This window comes from Podarcis melisellensis (assembly GCF_964234715.1).
Source record: "Podarcis melisellensis genome assembly, chromosome: 12".
In the NCBI taxonomy this organism is placed as follows: Eukaryota; Metazoa; Chordata; class Lepidosauria; order Squamata; family Lacertidae; genus Podarcis; species Podarcis melisellensis.
Window position 1 is genome coordinate 47,871,818 of NC_138544.1, and position 19,844 is coordinate 47,891,661.

Consider the following 19,844-nt stretch of genomic DNA (forward strand, 5'->3'; position numbering starts at 1 on the left):
ATAATAATCATCATCATCAAACATTAATTCTAATCTGACATCCCAATTGTAAATATTTGCACTGGTGTGTTTGCCTGCAGCACTGGAATAATGTATGGTTGGGGATGCAATGGTATTATAGCATTTGGCACAACCCATTCATAGGCAAGGGACTGTCACTCAGTAGCTGGGCACAAGCTTTGCATATAGAATGTCTTGGGTCCAGTGGTGCCCATTGGGTCTGATAGGGTGGAATGCAGGGAGCCCAGCAGTAGGTGGCGCCAGAGCCAATACCAGACATTCTAACTTTGTCCCCATACTGTACTTTTCCCTGAACTCGGTTCTACAGGGGCAACACTGAGACTATGGAGAAGGAAGCTGGCATCTAATGCCATCCCCCTGCACTGGATGGAAGTAAGCAGGCAGGCAGGTGGGGGCAACTGTGGTTGGTGGGGCAGTTCCCCATTCACCCCAATGGACCAGACTCCCCTACTTGTAGCAGGTGGTGTGAAAGACCTTTCTCTGTCCGGCAGCTGCTGCTGCTGCCAGTCAGAGTAGACTATACAGGGGCCAGATGGACAAACCAGTTGACCTAGCAGAAGGCAGCTTCCTACTTTAAATTTATACCAGCACAGCAAGTGATGTCCTTGATAGATACTGAAGCACTTCAGGAAATGAGGTTATGATCCAGCTAAAGTTAGTAGGAACTGAGGCTGCAATCCCAATGCTGCTTAAACTGGAAGTGAGCACTGTTGAATTCAGGAGGACTTTTCCCTCTGGCAATAGACATCCTTCTGCTGGTCCACCTGCCCACTAGGAGCCAAAGCAGCCACAGGTTGGTTCCCAGGTGTCAAGAGGAAGTAAGGAGGCTCTGTGTGGCACAGCACAAAAACCACCCAACCCATTTCATGGGAGGAAAATGCATCTCCTACTATTTATCTGCTAAAAATCACCTCTTCCAGCCAACATCAAGTCAACATCTGTATACAATCCAATAAACCTTAATTACCAAGGAAGGGGGTGATAATGGAGTGTTTCAACACCTCTCCTGTACTCTACCCCTACAGGGGTACTTCCCTGTCACCTGTAAAGTTGAAATTTGGTACACGTTTAATTCAAGCCCCCTTGTTTACTAGAAAAATCTGAAAATGGGACATTTTAATACCTATCAATTGAAGCTGACAGCTAGAGGACACCACACAAGCAGGGAGTCGCCAAGACCACATATGGAGTGAAAATTTGGGCTGAGGTAGTTCTGTTGTTGCTTGAAAAAGTCTTGGACAGATTTCCCTTAGCAGCCAAGCACACGTATCCACAAATGCGAGCTGAATTTACTAGTATTTTATATTTATCTTCAGGTTTCCACATTTGGCTGGCTATCATATTTTAAAAAGAAAAGGGCTGGAGTCCTTGTCAGAGGAATTCTTCTCTCCAGGGTGAAGAAAATTACTTTTTTGCCATACAGGATTGATGAAGATTTGGTGGGTGCATTCCGCTGTGTGGAAGAAACAACTACACAATTTACAACTTGATATATTCCTTTGTTATTGGTATACGGAGAAATAGAAAAGGAAATGTACATCAGCAAGAAATACAGCTTCATTATCAAAAGATGACTTGTTTGCCAAAATAATATCCTACCTCTCTGAAATACTGTCACTTTAAGTGCTGGTCCTTAACTGAGCTGGGGCTTTGGTTTCCAACATGTGGGCACTTGGAACTAAAATTTGCCAAGCTTCACATGCAAAAACAAATTGCGAGTGTCCCTGAGTATAAGCAGAGTTCTTCTCCCAATTATTATTTTTTAAATAAACCCAGGTGGGGAAATAGCCATGAAGATGTGCAGAGTGTCTTTTCTTTGAGAAGGGAATGATTATTTGCCTTCCCAGAAACTATTCGGATATGCTGTAGGTATTATTTTCATTGAAGAATGAAGTGGTCACTCAAAGGAAGGGTGAGCCTCAGTTTCTCCTCTGGAGTGGCTGGCATGTTCAGGGGGGAAATGCGCACACATGGTCTGGCTGAATGCATTGTCCAAAAGTTGTTGTTGTTTAGTTGTATAGTCGTGTCCGACTCTTCATGACCCCATGGACCAGAGCATGCCAGGCACTTCTGTCTTCCACTGCCTCCTGCAGTTTGGTCAAACTCATGCTGGTAGCTTCGAGAACACTGTCCACCCATCTCGTCCTCTGTCGTCCCCTTCTCCTTGTGCCCTCCATCTTTCCCAACATCAGGCTCTTTTCCAGGGAGTCTTCTCTTCTCATGAGGTGGCCGAAGTATTGTAGCCTCAGCTTCAGGATCTGTCCTTCCAGTGAGCACTCAGGGCTGATTTCCTTAAGAATTGAGAGGTTTGATCTTCTTGCAGTCCATGGGTCTCCTTCAGCACCATAATTCAAAAGTAGATCACCCAAAATGTTAAAATGACTTGGCTGGGGTTTTTTTAATTGGGGGTGGGGAAGGATTTTCATCCTCTAGTTCCAACAGTCGATCAATAGAGTGAAACCCAAGCTGATAAAATTCTGACCATTTGGTAACCCTGTCTAGAATATGTGACCGAATGAGAGAATGGCCTCTCTGGGCATGTTTAATTTGCTTTCTCCTTACCAGTGAGAAATTGCAATCCCAGCTCCCCAAACCATGCCCCAACACACATCTAGGATCAGTCAGGGGTTGGCTTTGAGGTCAAGCGATGCAGCTTCCATACAGAGGCTGAGCAATTTATTTGAATTTATCCCATCCCATCCCATGACCTCAGAGCAGGTAGAGATATTAAAGTGAAAATAATGGAGCCCATAATACAATGCCCATTAAACTACTAAAATGCGATTAAACTTGCCCCCCATTAAAATGGGGCTAATGCTTTAAAAATTATGAGAAACAATCCAATTTCCTTGCATTGCCTTGCAAATGTCATAAAACGAGGCTGGGGGCCTTAGCAATATACAGGATGCATAAACTGCTCTGTTACCCTTTGTTCCTGCCTCCCTGTGTATATTCAGCTAATAACCAAGGCTGTGTTATATTCTCCGCTTTTAAGCAGAACTGACGGATTTGCTGTCTCCCCTTCCGCCACGGGTGCATTGAAGGCAGCTGATTTTCTCTCCCTTTCCGTAGTAAATATGTCCCTCCAGTGGCCTCTTCAGAAACCGCATCATGAAATTGTTGCTTCTGGTATTTGGGAAGGAAATGCACTGTGGAAATTTTCGTGGGAAACTGTAGAGTTTGGAGCTGTTGTTTTGTTGGTTGTTAAATACAGTGGTACCTTGGGTTAAGTACTTAATTCATTCTGGAGGTCCGTTCTTAACCTGAAACTGTTCTTAACCCGAAGCACCACTTTAGCCTATGGGGCCTCCTGCTGCGGCCGCACTGTTGGAGCACGATTTCTGTTCTCATCCTGAAGCAAAGTTCTTAACCCGAGGTACTATTTCTGGGTTAGCGGAGTCTGTAACCTGAAGCGTCTTAACCCGAGGTACCACTGTACTGGCTTATAAAGATCAAAGAAGAGTGAACCACCTGCTCAGAAGATGACATTCTGAAGGGTAGCACTGAGGGAAAGTATAGCCTTGGGATTTCATGAAGAAAAAGAAAACAACACACACACACATACCTTGTGGCACTTTAAATGCAAATTGATGGCAGTGCAAGCTTTCCTGAAACTAAGCCCACCATGCCCAATACATGAAGTGCAGCCCTAGTTTACACATTTGTGGGGAACATAAGAAGAGCCAACAGCCTTCTCCCCACTAGAGTAAAATACAGATGGGGGTGAAGCCATCTATGTGGCCTCTTGGTTTACTTCTCCAATCAGTGCCAGCCTCCAATTGATGCTGTCTGGCTGCCATTTTAAATTTCCCACAATGCCCCACAATGCCTCTCACTCCAGGGCATTGTGGGAAATTTAACAAGGTGGTTTGTAGATGCCCATTGGCCAGATGCTGGTGAACACATCTAGGGTGCTGATACCCCAGGGACTGCCCAGTGCCCAGTGTTGGTTGCTGACATTGGCCTTGACTACTGAAGAGTACGAATGGGGTGTCCACGTATCCCATTTTACAGAGGATGGCCCTGTTTTGAAGAGCTGGCAGAGGGCAGTTTCTGAGTGTTACTCTTTTTAATATCTGTGCTATGTCAAGTTATTTTCTTGGGTAGAGACGATCCAAAAAGGCATGGCCACACAATAGAGTTCTAGAATTCATTGCAATAAAATCATTCCATTGAAGCCCTCCCAATAGTTTGGCATCTTGGGTTGAGCTGGAATGAAACTATCCATCGTACTGGGTGTGTCATAGTTGCCCTTCCTTTTATGGAACACTTACCTGGATAAAAGGTGTCAGTCGTGTTTTTCTGTCACATTGGCTACTCTCTTGGGGGCTTCTAGCAGCTGAGTAGGACTCTTGCAGGTAGACGTGGAAGTTGAAGTGGAGTAGGTAGGTCAGGCCTACCTAGTTCTTTAAAGGATGGAGAAATGAGAAAATCAGGAGGAAAGAGAAACCACAATGGACAGGTCTGCCCATCCCATATGTTTAGCGTCTAGGGAGAAGTATCTAGACATGGTTGCTTCAGTTACCAGATTGGGAATTGGGGGTGGGCTCCTTTGAGCTAAAGGGAGAGAAAAAACTCAAAGTGCTGAATTACTAGAACTTAAATATGGGACGGAATTGTTCGTTTTCATGAGAAAAGCAGCAAATGAAGCTGCCCCTGTCCCAATGGTGGCACCGCCACGCAACCCTAGAGCCTTTTAAGAATGGCAACTATAGACGAAAGGATTTCAAGACTTAATCACAATTTGACTAGTCTTAAGGATGTAACTGGAACTCTTAAGTGTTCAAGTGGCTTCATGTTCCTTGACAAAAGATTTCCTTTTTGTTCATAATCAAGGGCCATTGGCTTGATTGGTCTCCCATTGACTTCTATGGGAGTTATGTTAGGCTAAATATTAACCAATTAGTGTCTAGCTGTAATTAATAAGAAGCTTGAAAGGGGCCAGTGTGAGAAGCTGTGATCCTAAGCAGGTTTACTCGGAGCTAAGTCTCACTGAGTTCAATGGGTCTTGCTCAGGATTCCTTTGTCGACAATATGACCACAAAAAAGTGCTTTGTGAAGCATTGCAACTAGAAGCCCTGTAAGGGTGAAGGTTGCAGGCTCTAAGCATAGGCCATGGTCCCATCTGGAACACCTTGTATTAAGGATTGCAAAAATATGTATTCTTTTCTTCTTTCAATCTTTTCCACAGCTGGAAATGAAAGAGGGGAGCAGAAAGCCCTTCAAGGCAGTGTAACAAGCACGTGTTGTGATAGGAGATCACCTAATCCACTTCTTGCCTGAGTGGGCTCTCCAATTTCTGCCTCAGAGCTGACAATTCCCTTTGGTTTTATGGAAGGAAGGTTCTTGTTCTTTTTTTTTATTTGCTGAATTTGTCTCCGGGGAAATCTCAGAGGATCAGCTTCTTGCCATGAGAAATAACTCCCCCCGCCCCATACTTCTTCCCTCATTTAGATAAGCTTCACAATTCCATTAAATGTTGCTTTTGTTAAGGTTCCTCTGCTCTCGTCTGGACTCTGAAGTATTAGGTGCATCTTAACAGCATGATTGAGTTGGGCCAACCTCCACTATGCTAGGCTTCAACTGACAGACAAGCGACAGAAATAGTTGTTCAAGCTGCTTTTGTAGGAGTTGGTGTAGGAGGGGCAATTTGGCTGAAGACCCGACTGTGGATATAGACTCTACTCCACATGAGGCAGAAATGGCGGAAACAAAACTGTTTCCTGCTCTTCACTATATGATAGTGAAGGGCAGGGGGAGAGATGCAAATATTGTGATCTGGATCATTAAAATATTAAATGGGAAACTGGAGACAGGAGGCATCTTCCTGCTTTTTGCTCACATCCTCAACGTTCCTCATTGCTGCCTCCCAGCTCCTGTTGCCTAAGAGGCAGGCACCTCAGTCTGTCTGACAGTAGGACCGGCCCATCTATTTGCAAGAGCAGTCGGTAAGGCGATTCACTGGAGCTTTACTGCGTATTGACTATGCTCAAAAAGGTTTTGTGAATGACCCCACGAAGCAGGCCAAGGTACGTGTGAATGAGGCTCAGTCACATTCAGCGGTGCAAGACGACAGTTACCTGCAGCAACAGAAGGAGACAAGATCTATTGTGCTCCCCTGACATGGGTAAGATATTGTTATTAGAGACAAAAATATTAGGAGGAGCAAACAGGGGCTAAACCACGGCACCATGTGGTGTTTGAAGTGAGGTAGGAAGTCAAGTATGAAATTCTATTTTTATGTGGGCAAAATCCCTCGTTTTTTAATTTCTGGCTCCTGCTTCTAGCTGATGCAGCTTATCATCCTGAAAGTAAATGTGATTTCATTGAGCGGCAGCCGGTATCTCACAATCGGAGGGGGGGGGTTGTACTTTGCAATGTTAATCGACAAAGGAAGAGAATGTGGCCATTTAGTGCAGTCGAGAAATTGAATTTTTAATCATTCTGTTTAATTCTGATTTTTAAGTGGGTTCTCTTTTTTCCTTATAGGCCATGATTAAAACAATTGTGTAACTTTAATGAATGTGCAAGTTTAATGGATTTTTGAAAAGTTACCTATTGAAGGTCATTCTCAAAAATGTAGATAAGGCAAAAACTATCTTTATCTGGAATATTGCAGCGTCACTTTCTGATTGCATTCAGATGCTCACAAACGTTTTGGGTCTTGGACTGTTTTGGGACTTAGCTAGCCAGATGGCAATGTTGTACCTCCACTGGCAGACACAGTGTGTTCTGAATACCACTTTCTGGGAATGCAGTTGGGGAGGGTGGCTGTGGGGCTCAGGTGCTGTTTGCAGGCTTCCCATAGGGATCTGGTTGGCCACTACAAGACCAAGATGAGCTAGATGGGTCGAGCAGGCTCTTCTTATGTTCTTATGAACGAATTTGTTTTTCTATTGGCTTTTCAGCTCTAGGAGGCACAGGTTAATTCTGTGTCCAGGGCAGCTGTTTACCAGCTCCATCTGGTATGCAGGCTGAGACCCTGTCTGCCCACGGACTGCCTCACCAGAGTGGTGCATCTCTGGTTATCTCTCGCTTGGACTACTGCAATGCACTCTATGTGGGGCTAACTTTGAAGTTGACTCGGAAACTGCAATTAATCCAGAATGTGGCAGCTAGACTGGTGACTGGGAGTGGTCGCTGAGACCATATAACACCGGTCTTGAAAGACCTACATTGGCTCCCAGTATGTTTCCAAGCAGAATTCAAAGTGTTGGTGCTGACCTTTAAAGCCCTAAATGGCCTCGGTCCAGAATACCTGCAGGAGCGTCTCCACCCCCATCATTCTGCCTGGACACTAAGGTCCAGCTCTGAGGGCCTTCTGGCAGTTCCCTCGCTGTGAGAAGTGAGGTTACAGGGAACCAGGCGTAGGGCCTTCTCAGTAGTGGTGCCTGCCCTGTGGAACGCCCTCCCAGCAGATGTCAAGGCAATAAACAACTATTTTACTTTTAAAAGACAACTGAAGGCAGCCCTGTTTAGGGAAGTTTTTAATATCTGATGCTGTATTGTTTTTAATATTCGGATGGAAGCCACCCGAGTGGCTGGGGAAACCCAGCCAGATGGGTGAGGTATAAATAATAAATTATTATTATTATGAGAGGGTCAGGTTGTACTCCCCCTGAAGGATCAGGTTCATATTTTGGGAACACTCCTGGATTCCAGCTTGTCACTGGAGTCTCAAGCGGCTTTTGTTGCTAGGAGTCCTTAAGCCCAGCTATGGCCATCCCTAGACCAGGATAGCCTCAGTTGTCCATGCTCTAGTGACATCCCATTTGGGCTACTGCGATGTGATCTACCTGGGGCTGCCCTTGTAGATGGTCTGGAGCTGCAGCTAGTGCAGAAGGTTGGTATTTGGGGCAGCCTGATGGGACCATGTGATCCTGGTCCTGAAAACACTGCATGGGCTGTCAGTGAGCTGCTGGGCCCAACTCAAGGTGTTGGTACTAGCATATTATAGAGCCCTAAATGGCTTGGTTCCCAAGTCTAAAAGAGCACCAATGATCCTAGACACTGTGATTGGCAAGTGAGGCCTTGTTGGTGGTGCTACCACTCGGGGCTGCCCAGTTGCTGCTGCCCCATGATAAAGACCTTTTCAGTGTTGGTTGCCCAGTTGTGGAATGCCTTCCCTATTGAGGGTGCACCTGTCACCATCATTTTTAACTCTCAGGGGGAATTTAAAAACATAACTGTATACCCAGGCATTGGATGGATGGAGAATACAGTTCCTGGACACCAGTGCCAGCCCAAGACATTTTGGCACCTGAGGCAAACCACCAAATGGTGTCTCCCACCTTGGCTTGCCAGAGATGAAGGGTTGAGTGAAGATGTACATCAGCAGCGGGGGTGGGGTGGGGAATAAAGATCTACATTGGATCTGCTGCCCCCTTTGGATCTTGCCAGTCACCTTTTCTTAAGGGCCCAAGATCACTGCATGGAATGTTTCTCACTATAACTGCTTTTAGATATTTTTAGCTGTAATCATTTTCAGAATGTTCTCCCTTTGTTTTTTTCTTTTTACATATTGGATCTGTTTGCACTGCCCCAGTGTGAGGCAGCTGTGGGGAAAGGCAGATTCCCTGATAGGGATCGTTAGGAAAGTAATCAAAACAAAGCTGCCAATATCATAAAGGCCATTATACAAATCTACAGTGCGACCACACTTGGAACACTGTGTACTCTTCTGGTCACCTCAGCTCCACAAGGATGTTGTAGAAATCGAAAGGGTTTAGAAAAGGGCAAACCAAAATGATCAAGGGAATGGAGCAATTCCCCATGAGGAAAGGCTACAACCTTTGGGGCTCTCTGTTCCTGCTCTGCTCCTGTGTCACTAAAGGTAAAGGGACCCCTGACCATTAGGTCCAGTCATGAGCGACTCTGGGGTTGCGGCGCTCATCTCGCTTTATTGGCCGAGGGAGCCGACGTACAGCTTCCGGGTCATGTGGCCAGCATGACTAAGCCGCTTCTGGTGAACCAGAGCAGCGCATGGAAATGCCGTTTACCTTCCCGCCTGAGCAGTACCTATTTATCTACTTGCACTTTGATGTGCTTTCGAACTGCTAGGTTGGCAGGAGCAGGGACCGAGCAACGGGAGCTCACCCCGTCGCGGGGATTCGAACCGCCGACCTTCTGATCGGCAAGTCCTAGGCTCAGTGGTTTAGACCACAGCGCCACCCGCGTCCCCATGTCACTACTTACCCCTTATTTCCCAGATTGTTTCCTCCTGTTTCTGCTTTGCCCTTACAAGCAACAAAGCCACACAAAATTTTAAAAAGATCGACTTCTTTTCACTACCACTAAAAGCGAATGCAGTGGTACCTCTGGTTATGTACTTAATTTGTTCCGGAGGTCCGTTCTTAACCTGAAACTGTTCTTAACCTGAAACACCACTTTAGCTAATGGGGCCTCCTGCTGTTGCCAAGCCGCCGGAGCACGATTTCTGTACACATCCTGAAGCAAAGTTCTTAACCTGAGGTAATATTTCTGGAGTCTGTATCCTGAAGCGTATGTAACCCGAGGTACCACTGTAATCAGACCACCATTTCTCTCTACTAAACCAGGCTAGCTGCTATGGAAAGAGCTTTGGGGTTTTTATTTGTATACACAATTCTCTGATGTTGAAGTTCACATTTCTCAGCTCTACCTGCCTTTTAGCATCGCAGGCCTGAGCAGCTGTGGCGGAAAACTTATCTGGCAAACACCTTTTTCTCCCATCTGTACTTTCAGATGAAGCCCAAGATCTGGCACCAGATTTATCCCTTTGAGTTATGAAAAGCTGGACCCGTTTTTTAAAGTTTACAGCAGAGCATAGACGCGTGTGAAGAACGGGCGGAAGAAGCATATGGCCTGGGACATTTGGAGCAGAACTCAAAAAGGGAAAACTGGGGCTTTCTTCTGAAACTCTATTCCAGTTTATTAGCTGCTGGTACAAACTAGATTGGGCGGCTGCCACTCTTCCTACTCTGCCAAGAAGCAGAGCGCCCACTTCCAAGGGAAGAGGGGGGAACATTTTGTGCCAGCCAACGGGAGCAAGGAGCAATCGGGCAAAATCTAACCTGAGCCTTGTAACGTGTGTGAGCAATATTGCGTTATTAAAACCGTAACTGAGATTTGCCTCTTTTTGCTGTTCAGCTCTTAAATGCTTTAAAGTTAGAAACCCAAACTCTCTTGTTGAGACATCAGCAGATGAATGAGTAGAAAACAGAAGAATGCAGACAAATTATTACTGCACAAAAGACAACAACAATTGAAACAGAAATAAAGATTTCCCTACATTAAAAAAAGGAAAGAAGACCATTGGAAATACTCTCCCCAGCATTTCTTAGGCGCCAGGCAAAAACATTCCTCTTAAACCAGGTATTAGGCTGATTAACACTCTATGTCCTTTAAATGTGTTTGTGGGAGGCAGTGTTATTGGTTTTGTTCTTGTTTTATGATGTACTTTGTGGTTCTATTCTGCATTTTTATGCTGTGAGCCACCCTGAGATTTTCTGGATGAAGGACAGTATGCAAATTTAATAAATGATGACGACAATATAAATCAAATTGCAAAATGTCAGCCTTGGCCCCATGGAAATAGAAGCAAATGCATAACATCATTTCTTCTGGCTGTTGGTGTGATCCTATGACAGCAGACACCATGGGCATGCGAACCACGACACTGCTTTGCAGATTTGTGTAGAGCATAATAGTTTCATTACCAACGTGGCAATGCTTTTAAATACACTCTCTTGCATTTAAATGTCATTTCTGCACCAAATAAAGTACAGGCAGCTTCTCCTGAAAACAGACAAACCAGCAGCTCCCAGGCTTGATGTTCACCAGTCAAAACAAGAGTAACTGTGGATGCACAGAAGATTCTCCACCCAAGTTGTGTCTTAGCCCTGTCTTAGTCCTTAAGTGCTCAAAGTGCGGCATTCATTTAAAGAGTGGAAATTATTATATTCTTACCCCTTTATGCATATTTGGGTGCATGCTTTAACATGCAACCTTATTTTTTAAGCAGGTAATAAGGGAATGTACCTGCTTAGGAGGAAATGGTGTCTTGAATAGTTGCAAGACTGTTCAAAAGTGAGGTGCATGTATCAGAACCATTGCTATTAACATTTTTAGCCTGAGGAATGTGTACCAAAAATCTAAACAGGTAAATCGTCTTCCAATAAGAATGATGGTAGTTTTTCAGTCATCATTGTAATGACAATATTTTGTAGTGATGTTGTTTTTGGAAATGTATTTTTATATTCTGCTAATTTGCCAAATCTTTGCATTCTGTAGAAAATGCAGTGTTGTTGTTGTTGTTGTTGTTGTTACTACTACTACTAGTTTTGGATTTTTTGGATTTTTTGTCAGAACGTTCTCAGAGGGTTAGAGTAGGGTCACATATGTCCACAGCCCTTAGCCTTAACACCGGCTCACCACAGGGTTGTGTGTTGAGTCCCCTGCTCTATACTCTCTATACGTATGACTGTACAGCCATCTATTCCAGCAACAAAATCATCAAGTTTGCTGATGACACTACGGTGGTGGGGCTCATTTCAGGAGGGGATGAGTCCGCCTATCGGGACGAGGTGGAGCGGCTCTGTGTTTGGTGTGGAGAGAACAATCTGGCTCTTAATACGGCTAAGACCAAGGAATTGGTGGTGGATTACAGGAAAAAAAAGGCGGACATTCAGCCCTTGTATATCAACGGGGAACGGGTGGAGAGGGTGGCGGAATTCAGGTTTTTGGGAGTGACTATCGATCAGGGCATGACTTGGAGCGCAAATACCACTGCTCTGGTGAAGAAGGCCCAGCAGAGAATTTATTTCCTCAGACTTTTAAAGAAGAACAATCTGAGTGAGAGACTGCTGGTGTCCTTCTACCGAGGCTCCATAGAGAGCATTCTCACATACTGTATTTGTGCTTGGTTCTCCAGTTGTACAGCTAGGGAGAGGAAGGTGCTCCAGAAGGTCATAACCACAGCCCAAAGGATTATTGGTCATCCTCTCCCATCTTTGGAAGAACTGTACGGTTCCCGTTGTCTTAGGAAAGCAAACAACATCCTGCAGGATTCATCTCACCCGGGATACAGTCTGTTTGCACTACTGCCTTCTGGCAGGAGATATAGAAACATCAAGTCAAGGACAAATAGACTGAAAAATAGTTTCTATCCAAGAGCTGTGGCCTTTTTGAATGCTGTAACTCGATAGTGTGACCTGGGAGTTTGATGGGTGTGGGTGTGGGTGTGGCTGGAATGTGGTTTGTTTGGTTGTTGTTGTTGTTTTGCTTTTGTTGTTTTTAAGGGATGGCATCCAATTTCGTTGCACTTGTGCAATGTTGCACTTGTGTAATGACAATAAAGAATCTATCTATCTATCTATCTATCTATCTATCTATCTATCTACTACTACTACTATTAGGTAGGCATCCAATTTTCACTTAGGAGGAAAATCCACTGTGTGTGCCCTAGATATCAAAACTGCTCAAGTTGGGAAATACTGTCCTGGAATGTGAACTTTACCAGTATTTAAAGGGGGAGAAAGAGAAATCAAAACAGCACTACAATTTGTTCTATTTGTTATATGTTGCTGTCAAGACTAAATACACTGGATTATATTTTGAAAACAGCAAATTCTGTCTTCTGCCTGAAATGCGTGCGTTCACCACATGGGGGCGCCTTTACACAAAACTTCTAATCACAGCCATACCACAGATTTTTCTACCATGGTGACGGGAACAAACATGGATCACAACTTTACCTTAGTAAAGTGGTGTCTAGAGCAGTGTTTCCCAACCTTGTGCCTCCAGCTGTTTTTGAACTACAACTCCCATCATCCCTGACTAGCAAGACCAGTGGTCAGGGATGATGGGAATTGTAGTCCAAAAACAGCTGGAGGCACAAGGTTGGGAAACACTGGTCTAGAGACAGCAGTACGACAGGCAGCACATCTGAAACACACTTGGCCTGGTTGAGACGTGCAAGATCATTCACAAGCTTCTCCTTTCTGTAAGTTCTAACCCAGGCATAGGCAAACACGGCCCTCCAGATATTTTGGGACTATAACTCCCATTATCCCTAGCTAACAGGACCAGTGGTCAGGGATGATGGGAATTGTAGTCCCAAAACATCTGGAAGGCCAAGTCTGCCTATGCCTGTTCTAACCATCCTTGGGAACAGGTTCTCAAACTGCTAGAAATAAGTGCAACACTTAACTGGGAAGACACTTTCGTTAACCAGATACTGTGTGCATTTCTGAACTGCTGCCGTCATGGAAACTGCCACAAATTCTGCCCGTCTGTAATTTGCAGTGTTTCGTTTTTGTCACATATGCAGAGGCAGAAGGGATCTCGTATGAAGAAACCCCTACAGCTTTTCTTCTGCTTCAAAAACAATTTTGTCATGCAGTCTTGGGGCTTGTTTTATTTTCTTAAAGGGAGGCAGCCAGACTCAAAAAGGGACAGCCACGTTACCGACGGCAGGGGCAGAAAGGAGAATTCAAGAAGAACATTTGGGCAGTTCAAACATTTAAGCCATGCAAATGTTTTATTATGGTAGGTGATGTAAAAAGACATTGATAGGGATTAAGTAACCCACTCACCTAGAATCCCAAACCCAGATCAATCATATCCATTTTTCCTCTTCACTCACCACCCACCAGATGTACTTCTTATGATGCTGTCAGATTCCCAGTTCTGAGCGTATTCTCTCTACATTGGCTGCTAAATGTCCTGAATGACAGCTGCCCTTCTTATATATATATATATTCATATTTTGGCTAGCCAAAACTCCAGCACTGGATTATTTTGTTTGCTGCTGTCGCTGCCTTATAGGCAATTTTAATTTTAATTTAATAATTTGCTTCTGCTTGGCTCCAACAGGCAAGATGTCAAGTGTGTGTCCTATAAGGCAGGTGTACAAAATCCTTAGGATATTGTAAGATGATATAGTCTTGAAACAAATGTATGCAAGGAATTGTGTGGCTAAAATTCAACTCTGCAGGTACTCCTTGGTTCTGCTCCCAGCTGGACTCATGCCTACTGAATCATTCTCAGGTAATTTTCCATTTCAGCATTCTGCTAACAGGTAGGAAAGAAAGGCTCACTAAACACTGCAGGAATTTTCCATTAATGTTAACCCCAAGCATAAGTAATACGGCTGGTAAGTAGAAACACCCATCTCTTCCCACTTGCATCAGCAGAAACTTAATGCAACTGAAAAACCAGGGATTTCCGAATATTTTTGCGGCTGAGACTTCTTTTCAGAAGATCACTTTTTTTTCAGATCTTTGATGCAAAGTACGCTCTTCTCCTTCCAATCATCCGGATCCAGGCAGTGGCATTGAGGAAGCGGGGTTATTATCACTAACCACCTCCCACTAAACACACACATCTACTGCATTTCAAACCCACATGCAATTATTGGGCCAGTTCACTGCTTTTTTGTGACTATTGCGGATAAAAATCCTCTCTGCGCACTAAGTGTGCATGCCAACAAGGAAAAACAACAACCCATTGCTTAACAAAGTGGGGGGCGGGTGGAGAGAGAATGCTAATGTATAAACAATACTATAGTTCATACGAGGTATTGAAAGTAACTGAATATTCACAAACCATTCTTTTGGGAATGTTGCCTTGGTTAACTCAGACTCTTTCGTTTAAATTAGGGATGGGGAGTCTACGGTCCTCTAGATGTGGGATTCCAGTTTCCATCAGTCCCAGCCAGCATTGCCACTGATCAGAGATGATGGGATTTTTAGTCCAAACAATAGCTGGAGGGCTACAGTTTATCTATGCTTGGCTTAAATTGCCAAAAAGCATGTCCCAAACATGCAATAGCATGCCTGCCTGGATTCAGTCCTCTCTCCATCACACATAGAATTATAAGAGTGGGAAGGGACCGAAGGAGTCATCTAGTCCACCCCCTGCAACACAGGAGTCTTATTCCCTATGTGGTGCTCAAACCCACGACCCCAAGATGAAGTGTCTCGTGCTCTGCATACTGAGCTATCCCAGCAGCCACCAACCCTGTACTTACATTAGGCTCATCTGGATGACCATTCAGAATTTCTTCATAAATCATATTTTCCACCCAGATGAACAGTAATCAAGGAAGTGGCATGAAGCAGTCCTCTCTCCATCATGCATAGAATCAGAGTTAGAAGGGATGTGAATTGTCTCCAACACAAATGAATCACATGGGCCCCGAATTTGCTTTGTCCTAAATCATTTCCTTGAAATGACTCCAATATAGCCAGTAAAACCTGCTGGTCACAACTTTGCAGAAACAGTCTGTCCTGTTAAATCACCTGTAGAAGGAAGCATGTCAGAGGGACCTTCTAGGATGTGTGTGTTTTTAAAATCTAAACTTACATTTGCAAGCAGAAAACAGTCAAACTAATTTGAATCTCCATACAGGAAGTATAAGTTCTTCCAGTGGGATCACTGGCCAGTTTATGCACAGCAAGTAAGATTTAGAACAGGCATAGGCAAACTCGGTCCTCCAGATGTTTTGGGACTTCTTTGGCGATCACTCATAGCCAAGTAAGATTGTTTTCCATAAACATGGTTTTAACAATGAGTCTGTAAGTGACTGTGGAGGCCAATTCTGGATCCACACGTCCTTTCACAGTGAGGACGTAGGTTACCGGGCAGGAGTTGATCACAGTGTGGATTTGCCAAGCGTGCCTTCCTCTTAGCACGCTTCTCCCTTGCAGCCTGAGTTTGAGGTTCTTCAAAGCCCATGACAACTTTGGTAAAGGCTGTTCTCCAACTGGAGTGCTTGCAGGCAAGTGTTTCCAAGTTGTTGGTGTTTATGCTACCTTTTTAAAGATTTGCCTTGAGACAGTCTTTAAATCTCTTTTGTTGACCACCAGCATTACACTTTTCATTTTTAAGTTCGGAATAGAGTGGTTGCTTTTGAAGACAATAATCAGGCATCCGCACAACATGACCAGTCCAACAAAGTTGATGTTGAAGAATCAGGTGATATTTGCTTCATCCAGTACACTGGTATTAGTTCACCTGTCCTCCCAAGGGTTGTGTAAGATTTTTCAGAGACACTGTGGATTGAATCTTTCAAGAGGTTGGAGGTGGCGTTTATAAGTGGTCCATGTTTCACAAGCACACATTAAGATTGGTAGTACAATAGCTTTGTAAACAAGCATTTTGGTTTCCCTGCAAATGTCCCGGTCCTCAAACACTCTGCACTTCAATCGGGAGAAAGCCACACTCGCAGAGCTCAGGCGATGCTGGATTTTGGCATCAATGTTGACCCATGATCCCTAGCTAGCAGAACCAGTGGTCAGGGATGATGGGAATTGTAGTCCCAAAACATCTGGAGGACCGAGTTTTCCTATGCCTGATTTAGAACAAGGGTGGTTAATGTTTCCCCATTCAAAGGCCGGATTCTCCTAGGCTATCTTATGGGGGCTGCATTCAGGTTGTGGGCATAGCCCAGCCCACCTGCAATCATGATGGATCTATATGATCCCCAAGTGCTTGGATTAATGGGATGCTGCACCCAAGGTGGCAAAAATCAACAGTTCCAGTCATCTCCGGCAAGGCCCAGGCTGTGAATGAAGCGAGACCTACACAATCGAATTTCCCCAGGGCGTTTTATTTTAAAACCCAGCACACCAGAGATTCCCTTGGCCAGTGGCACCAAACCCTAACGTGTCATCGAGAAATCCATTATTGGGCTCCAGTAAGTGAGAAACAGAGTCACTATGTTCTTATACTTATTTCTGCAACCCATAAGAATAACAGTCATGTTGGCATCTCTTGGAACAGAGAGCTAAAACTCAAGGTAAAAATAATAATAATAAACCTAGTATAAAACCATTTCAGGCAATCACACACAAATTTATTCAGCCAAGAAATATAATCACAGAAAATGTGTGCAGTAAAACATTCCAATTTTCAAAAATGGTATATTGAAATTGTAATGTACATATGGCATGAAGGTGGCACTACATATCATTAAAGTGCTTGAGAATATATTTGGATAGATTCTAAAAATGTTATGCGATTATATTTATTGTGTGAATAAATCTCTCTCTCTCTGTGTGTGTAATATTAAGGTTTTTAGAGTGTTTCTCAGACTTAAGCTATCTGTTCTTCTGTCCCTAGTATCTCCTGCTGTCTCTTGTTACCTCCTCAGAAGCAATTCCAATTAATATACATTTCTACTGAGAGCTATAAATCCACCCTTCATCTTGTTAGCGACGCAAAAATTCCCTCTTTGCAGAAACTTCCATGGAGTTAGTTTAGCATCCTGACTTTTATATATATATATGTCAGAAGTCCATTCTTTGCACTGTTCAAATAAAAATAAAAAGTCAAGGAATGGGGAACTTGCTTTATTTCTTTAAATATTAGTAACACGGCACGACACAAATCAGTGGTATTCATGTAACAAAAAAAGGGGGGGGGATGGTTCAGCATCAAACTTCAGACATATTGTGTTTTAAATACCTAATGAGTTGCACAAGATTACATTTTCATAATACCAGCATTAAAGATTAATCCAAGTAAGTACCCCAAATCCTCTTGCAACCTAATCTTCCTGGACCTAAGATACATTATTAGGGGGGCTAATCAACCATTTCTCTAGGAAATTTGGGGTTTCCAACAGTGCCAAGGAAGAGAATTGCCACATAATTTATCAGGGAGAGAAGGGAGGGGAGAACACACAGGAGACCAAAGCAGCTGAGAACTTCAAATCGCGGATTAAGCAGCAAGAGGCAACTTGCTTCTACAGTAACCATGCTTGGGAAAAGTTAAAAGGAATGGAAGGCTCCAACTTAGTAGTATTTATGAGGTTAACAGAAGCCATGTACCATGCAAATGAAACATTTATATGGAGGGGAATGAAGTTGCCTTGCTACATCCGACTCCTTAATTCACCCCTTCAACCCCAATTTAGACCAAATGGGAACCAGCACACACTGTATATACCCAATGTACAAATACGTATTCTAGATCTGACCAAGGAACACAGGCCGTAAGCTCTTTCTGGCTAGTCAAGGCTCCACTCCACCCTCACATGCCACCCTAGGAAAAGGGGCGATTTCTGGCAGGTGCGGTGAGGTGCTGTGACCCTTGCTCTACTTGGCATGAACACATCATCAAGGCTACTGATTTTCGGGCAATGGACATAGGGTAGTATTTCAAAGTATGCCTTTTATTATTTGGCGAGAGACAGTTCTGGGGAACATAATGAACTCGCAAGGGTTGATTTCACGAAGAAGCTTGTGGGGGGGGGGGGACTTGCTCTCTCTCACAATCATGGCCCACTGTTTGTGATCCATAGCACATCAATAATGGCACATGCAAGCAAGAAAAATCAACTGCTTCTTCCCCTGTGGAAAATAAGATGCAGGGCTGAATCTCCCGAGAACTGATCCTCAGTCATTATGGGGGAGTCCAGCTAAGGAAAACTGAGGTCATATGAAATGAGAAACATATTAAGGTCAGAATATCCCATGATGAAAACCGTTTGTTTTTTTGGAAATATAGACACATCGTTTGTTGTTGTTTTTTTTTTGGAAATATAGACACATCGTTTACAACCTTTCTAAGTTCTAGAAGAAGCACACTAGACTACGATAGCTTTAGCCCCAGGAAAGAAAAAAGGTTGAAAAGGTTCTACCACATTATTATTATTCTTTTTTCGAAAATAAAACACATTTCAAGCCGGGATCTGCTTATCTGATGCATCGGATGCACCCTGATCCTAAACACGCTGCTCAGAAGCCAAACCCACTGATTTCAATGGAAGTGACTTCCGTGGAGCGGGTTTCTGACAGGGGTGCCATACAGAAACTCAAGCAAATCTGTGGTGCTCAAGCGTAATAGTGCAAGTTTAGTGTACTTTAGAGAGGAGCCATAGTCTCTCCCCCCCCCTTGCTAAGTGAGATTAGCCGTAAGAAAATATAAGCACCAGGAAAGGAGTGTAGGTGGGGTCAAGTGGTGTGAGAGCGAGAGGGTCTGTGCTGGGGGGCATCGAAGTCCATTTTAATAGGGTGCCTTGGCTGACTTCTTCTTCTTCTGCTCCTCCCTCAGCTTCTGCTTCTTCCTCTTGCTGACTTCTTTGTATCCTGAGGAGACACGGCTGGTAAAACATTGTTCATATAGATTTCCCTTCATTAAAGCAGAAGCATTCTGATTTTAAGCCTTCTGAAAATGCAAGGCAGGTCGCCCCTGAGGAGCACAAGCACAGGGCTTCAGCAGGTGCAAGGTTCCTCCCTCCCAGGTCTCTCACATTTCCTTAACAGTTGGCCTACCAAAGCTAGCTTCTCCACATGTAAAGTTACTTCCAAAAGGTGACCACCAGCCATAGGCTCAGTGCAAAGGCCTCCTGGCCATATTGAAAGTTCCCATTAGCCTTCACTTCAGAGGCACTCTGTCCATCATCTGAAGAGTTCCCTGTTGTAAATATCTCTAAATGGCTAGGTCTTGACGAGATTGTTTACTATGCACCTGTGAGTCAAAAAACAACAACAACCAAAAGGACTGCCTTGTCCAGCCCTAAATAAATGCAATATAGTTTAACTATATTGTTAACTGAAATGGCCCTTTTTGCTTCCATTGGGTCCTCCCTCTCAAAAACTGCAGGCTAGGTTGTGAATTTAGCTCCCTCCCTTCTCCTGTGATCTACTCGGTCCTATTTCAGAGCAACCCTGACTGTCATCAGTTGAGGTTTTGAAAACTTTTGTTGAAATAAGTCTTCCCTTGTTAATTTGGCTTTTAACAACCCTACCGGTTTTTAAAGGCTGTTTTTAGGTCATCTCTGTATCTTGTTTCTGAAGGCATTCCTTTGAAATTTGGGAAAGAGTTAACAAAACATT

The 19,844-nt window shown here is 43.9% G+C and overlaps 1 protein-coding gene across 1 annotated transcript in view; it reads right to left on the reverse strand.

Moving 5' to 3' along the window:
* Window positions 1-18,811: 18,811 nt before the first annotated feature.
* The window catches only part of DNAJB6 (DnaJ heat shock protein family (Hsp40) member B6), a 62,604-nt gene continuing 61,571 nt past the window's right edge, over window positions 18,812-19,844 (reverse strand). The window contains exon 10 of the mRNA XM_081882684.1: window positions 18,812-19,094. Coding sequence (XP_081738810.1) covers window positions 19,012-19,094 — 83 coding nt within the window. The 3' untranslated portion in view covers window positions 18,812-19,011. The remainder of the gene's footprint in view (window positions 19,095-19,844) is intronic.